Source organism: Amblyomma mixtum, chromosome 5, assembly GCF_055824585.1.
Source record: "Amblyomma mixtum isolate Tamu chromosome 5, ASM5582458v1, whole genome shotgun sequence".
NCBI classification, from domain to species: Eukaryota; Metazoa; Arthropoda; class Arachnida; order Ixodida; family Ixodidae; genus Amblyomma; species Amblyomma mixtum.
The window spans coordinates 83,659,329-83,664,761 of NC_143016.1; the positions used below are offsets into that span (position 1 = coordinate 83,659,329).

Here is a 5,433-nt window from a genome sequence, read left to right on the forward strand (position 1 = left end):
TTTCTTGCATAAACCTTCTTGGAAGGTCATCTGTAGAACTGAGGTTTTTTTTTCGAAATGAACCAAGCTCAGAAACCGAAACCAAGTCAAATTGTGTTGTAATCGCCAGCAACCTGACAGAAAGAAAAATATAATATTATTCGTGGTAAAATCTGCGCTTATGAAAAAGGCTGGATGATGTGCTACCAAGCTCACAGTTTTGATAAGTATTACTGCGTTAGCAAGATGTCTTATAAAAACACCGAATCCGCGACATGAATGTTTCTAAAGTCTCCTGAGACGAAGAAATCACTGCTAACCGGAGCTCGCTCTGAGAAGAAGGCGCGGGTTTACTGTGCACACAATTGTGAGCATAGTGCCTAACCTCTAGGTTATGTACTACCTTCCGCCCTTGCTTCATTCAGTATTAATTAACCCTCATAATGACAATGTTAGGCCTCCACAGGCCTTGGTCGAAAATTCCGGATGAGCGGGATAAACGACGAGGCAAAACGATTCTTACTAGAAGAACTGGTACGAGGACAGTCGGCTCGCATTGATGCAGTTTGTGAAGAACGTGATGTCCTCAAGGGTCGTGTCGTTGCCGGTCTGGTTCGCTGCGTCCAGCTGGACGAACTTCTGCGGCGTGATCCTGTGCACCCAGTCGTGCTTGTACTTGTTCAGGGCAATCTGCTCGATGGTTCTGCAGGGGAACTGTGCGCCGGCGAAAAAAAAAGTAAATACTCAATGGTGGCTTCTTCAACTCGTAAAATTCACTTTTGGGTTTGTATGGCCCACCAAAATGTTAAACTTCCAGCAGCTTAATTTTCTTTACTTTCCACTTACAGTTGAATTTTTCTCTGGCAATATTTAAAGCGCTGGCAAATTAACTGCGTGCTGCCGACATGGTCCGTCTTATGAAAAGGCAATAACGTCAGCACAGGGTGGAGCATACTTAGCAGGAACAGTTCAACGCATTGTTCTGTGGCTCACGGGCGCACTGTTACACTGTATGGACCCTGTCACATTGTATGATCACCTTGACAGTGCAAGGCGACTGCCGCTGACGCTGCGCGAGCGGCAAATCCAGGTACTGAAGTGTTCCCACTATGTTGTCCGGGCTGTACGCCTCCGCTATGCTTTTTCCCAACCAACTACGAACACTAGCCCACTTCCATTCCCTTGCTGATAAGGCAGACTTCACTCCGGTACCCCTTTCTCTCTTCTTTCACCCCCACCTTCCTCCATTTCCTTACGGCACGGTTTAGGTGTCCACCGAGAAGTGAGACAGTTACTACGCCATTTCCGTTCCTCAAAAACGACCCTTTTTCTTTTTCTGCTCAGCCACAACCCATACGTCCTCACAATGCCTTCCTTCTTGACGTAGCAGTCGTCGTCGGCCCAGGCGCGGTCGCACTGCGTCCAGGGCACCGGATGCCAGAGCGAGTAGTAGAGGAAGACGAGCGCGTAGGCCAGCACCAGACTGTTGAAGGCCGCCAACGACACGCACGCGTACACCATGGCCCAGCCCACGCCTGCATGCAGCCGCAGACAGCGCCACATGAGGCAAGAAATGGTCCAAGCGACGAGAAGATGGTCAGCTCATGCGACAGTCTTCATTAACTCAGGATTCGCAGTATACGCCGCCGATCTCCGTCAGTGACCGGAACAGCTTTCGGCCCATCAGGTGTGGAAACTGGGACGTCCCTTTAAAGGCATACTGAGGACAAATCGAAGTTGGCCTGCATCTATAGACTACAGCGCTCTTGGAACAAAGGCCAATTGAAATCAGTTTTTATGAGTTATAGAGAAGGCCAGATAAATAAGTGACGTGAAAACAGATCCCTGAGGCTATAGGCTAAGCCGCCATTCACTTCCAAGCGAGGATCACGGAATCCCCTTTGGGCTTGACGGCACGAATTTAGAATCGAGTGTCGGAGAAAAAAAATCTTTAATGTTCAAATCCAATTTTAAGCGCTAAAAATGAGCCGTTGTTGCTGCTGAACAAACCCCAACATGGCCGCAAAGTGCCACGCAATCTATTTTTACTGGGAAGAAGAACTGGATGGGGCCGTCTTCAGTGTTCTCTCAAGGCTGGAGATTTTGCAAATAAAAGTTAGATAACATGATAAGAAAACAGCACCCTGACGCAGGACGTCAGAAGAGGCCCTCAACACCGGCCCTGTGGTGTGCGCCTTTTCTACAGTGTACTGGGCTCCAGGTGCGGTAGTCTAGGCGCATGCACGGCGGCTGCTGTGAAGTGGGCTGCATTCACACTCGCACGCCTTAGGCAGTCGTGGGTAGTATGTACAGTCGCGGACAGCAGGATATGGACCACGCTTCGGCGGACAGCGTCTTCTGACGTGTTGCCTAAAGCGAAAATTAATGGATGTTTGATGCATATGGATGTAAAATTTACTTTTGCGCTTGCACATAACGTCAGCAAGCATTCATATTTCAGTTACGCAACGCTGCAGAAGAGTTTGAACGCCCAATCGTGAAATCTATTCTTCTGTCCGCGCATCTACATGCTCTTTTCTTTCTAGCCCGCCCCTTTCTGCCTCTTCATGTTCACACCTCTTCCTTCAAGGCGTGGTTCAGGTTCCCGCATACGGTAGCAGAGCTGCCTTGGGCTGAAACAAGTGAGATCCCGTGAACTCGAGTTGCAAACGAAATGCAAGAGGAACGGCCGAGATATTGGCGCATACGCGTGAACACGTTTTAACGTGAGAGCACTATAGGGCCGTGACGGCGAAAACTGTCGGTCGTCGGTGCGTCTGTGTGAAACCTTCAGGTGCCAATCGGGGCAGGTGGCAGGTGACGTTTAGGGTGAGTTCCCGCCCTCCACTTGCCACGTGTTATAACACATGGCTAGAGCGAAACATCGATGACACGCCGACTATAAAGAAACGCCAGCTATAATGAAACACTGGCTGTCATGAAAAACTGGCTCTAATAAAACATCAGCGATAGCAACCTGGTAAAGATGCTTCAGTGACAGGTGATAGTGATTGGGTTTTAGTGATTAAAGTGGCTTAGTGAAGTTACGTGGGGTCGTACTGGTCGTAGTGGTACAGTTCGTGCTCAAGACTGCAGGATTATTGCACAAAGGTAACCAAGTTACCGAAGAATGCTCTCATGCTGGAAGTGGTAAGGGAATATGGCAACTTAGGGCAGGTAGTAGCCACTGATCCGGATCATGAGAGGGAAATAACTAGAAGAATAAGAATGGGGTGGAGCGCATATGGCAGGCTCTTTCGGTTCATGAACGGCAGTTTACCAATATCCCTCAAGAGAAAAGTATACAACAGCTGTATCTTACCGGTACTCACCTACGGGGCAGAAACGTGGAGGCTAACGAAAAGGGTTCAACCTAAATTGAGTACAACGCAGCGAGCTATGGAAAGGAAAATGATAGGTTTAACGTTAAGAGACCGGAAGAGGGCAGAGTGAGCCAAAGAACAAACGCAGGTTAATGACATCCTAGTCGAAATCAAGAGGAAGAAATAGGCTTGGGCAGGGCATGTAAACCGAAGGCAAGCGCAGCAGGGGCGGCGGAAAGTTAGGTGGGCGATGAGATTAAGAAGTTTGCGGGGATACGGTGGCCGCAGCTGGCGAAGGACAAGGTTAATTGGAGTGACATGGGAGAGGCGTTAGTACTGCAGTGGGCGTAGTCAGGCTGATGACGATGATGATAATGGTGAGTCTCTCATTTCCTGCGCATCAATCCAATTGACCGTCCTTCATTTCTTCCAACTCGCCTTTTGCCAGCGGGTATCCGTCGAAGGCCTTTGTCTGAGCGTAGCCGGAGAACTGACCCAGGAGGAGCTCCAGCAGGTACATCGGTCTTCCGGCGATTATCATGAGCATGATGTATGGGATCATAAATGCGCCTGACAAAGAAAGCAAGGCGCAAAGCGGAGTTGGAGAACTGCTGTTCGGCGAAAATGGGGTCTCAGTGGATAAAAAGTTTTATCTGTGGATATGACCCCCAACTGAGGTGTGTTCCACACTACTAAGGAGAAAACACCGCATTTATTCGCATAATGAGCGCGTCTTTTTTTTTTTTTTTTGCCAGGTAGTCAAAAATTAGGTGGGGTCTTTATGACGTGGAGGAAAATATTCAGAAAAATTTGACAGCTAATGTAGGGGGTGCATTTATTCCGCGAGTGCGTTCATTATGCCAGTGAATACGGTACATGTGCACTCAACAGAGTCGCAAAAGAAAAGAATAGACATTAGAAGACTGCAAACTGCTCGAGCTTTCAAAATTTTTGAATGCAAATGCTAGCGATTGAAACTGCTGTTTTCTCCAAGAATTTGGTTAAATGACCGCTTTTAGAATTTTAACTATTCCGTCTACTTCAGGAAAAGAAAGCAGTGTCCTCCAGTCTTGCTGGCGCAAAAAAGCAAGCTTGGGTTCTCTTTCAGTAGCATATTCTCCGAAAAATAGTTCGCTGCGATTATGTTAGCACGCGATAGGGATCTCTGGAGAGGCAGTAATAGTGTATACAAGGGTGATTCGTTGCCCGCCTTTTGTCGGTGTTGTAGCTGCTCAAGTGGCCGTGGCCCGTTCGAAAACTCGTATTAACACTATGGCAGCTCTTAAGAGTGCTTTTAGGTCGATTGGAGCAACTTTCAGACAAGAGTGATTCATAGGTGTGAAGAGAACGAATTTAAAGATAACTTTTGATGCGTAGCTGACGGCGGACACTTTGAAGCTTTCATTCCTGCTTTTTTTTTTTTTTTTTGCTTCGTTGCTCGAATAAGCAGTGAATCGGAAATTGTGAATAAGAATAATTATTTCATAAGTATAAGGCTGCACAGTGGGTGCAGCCGCCTTGCCGAAAGCGTTCGGACGAACAGGATTCAAAATTACAAGCTGGAGAGCATGTAACCGTGCAAGCAACCAGTGACGCCATCTGTCAATGTTACTGGGAAACGTTGCAGACAGCTATGCCGCGGAAATGCCGACAGGTGAACTTACCTCCGCCGTTGTCGTAGACGACGTAGGGAAAGCGCAAGACGTTTCCCATTCCAACGGACATTCCGATGAGAGAGAGGAGGAAGGTGCACTTGCTCCCCCACTGGTCGCGCTCCGCCATCGCTGCATCCGGCAGGTACCGAAACAAACGCAACCTTCGACGCGTGTGGAGAGCATTGGCCACGAAAACAATTGACAGCATCGCACCATACGCAGAACAATGGTGACTGGCAGAGTGCATTTGCTGGCGCACCAGTACTCTTCAATTTCTTCATCCCATTGCTGCTATCATATGAGGCTCAGCGAAACAAGCAGTTTCAATACCTTGCGGCTACTTTTTGAGCTCTAGGCGATATCGTGAAAGCGCTGAGTGTGTGCGGTTTCTCTTGATGCAGTTGACACACAGCACATATTAAAACTTAATAGCCTAATCGTGAGATCAGCTAACAGTATTTTGATCTGAGTGCTAT

At 48.0% G+C, this 5,433-nt stretch overlaps 1 protein-coding gene across 1 annotated transcript; it reads right to left on the bottom strand.

The window, feature by feature from the left end:
• Positions 1-982: 982 nt before the first annotated feature.
• On the bottom strand, positions 983-5,084 carry LOC149342853 (sodium- and chloride-dependent neutral and basic amino acid transporter B(0+)-like). The gene is made up of 4 exons (XM_089546846.1): positions 4,967-5,084; positions 3,741-3,872; positions 1,345-1,514; positions 983-1,048 (listed from the first exon to the last, which is right to left on the bottom strand). The coding sequence occupies exons 1-4, from the start codon at positions 5,082-5,084 to the stop codon at positions 983-985; spliced, it is 486 nt and encodes a 161-aa protein (XP_089402972.1).
• Between the last annotated feature and the right edge of the window lie 349 nt (positions 5,085-5,433).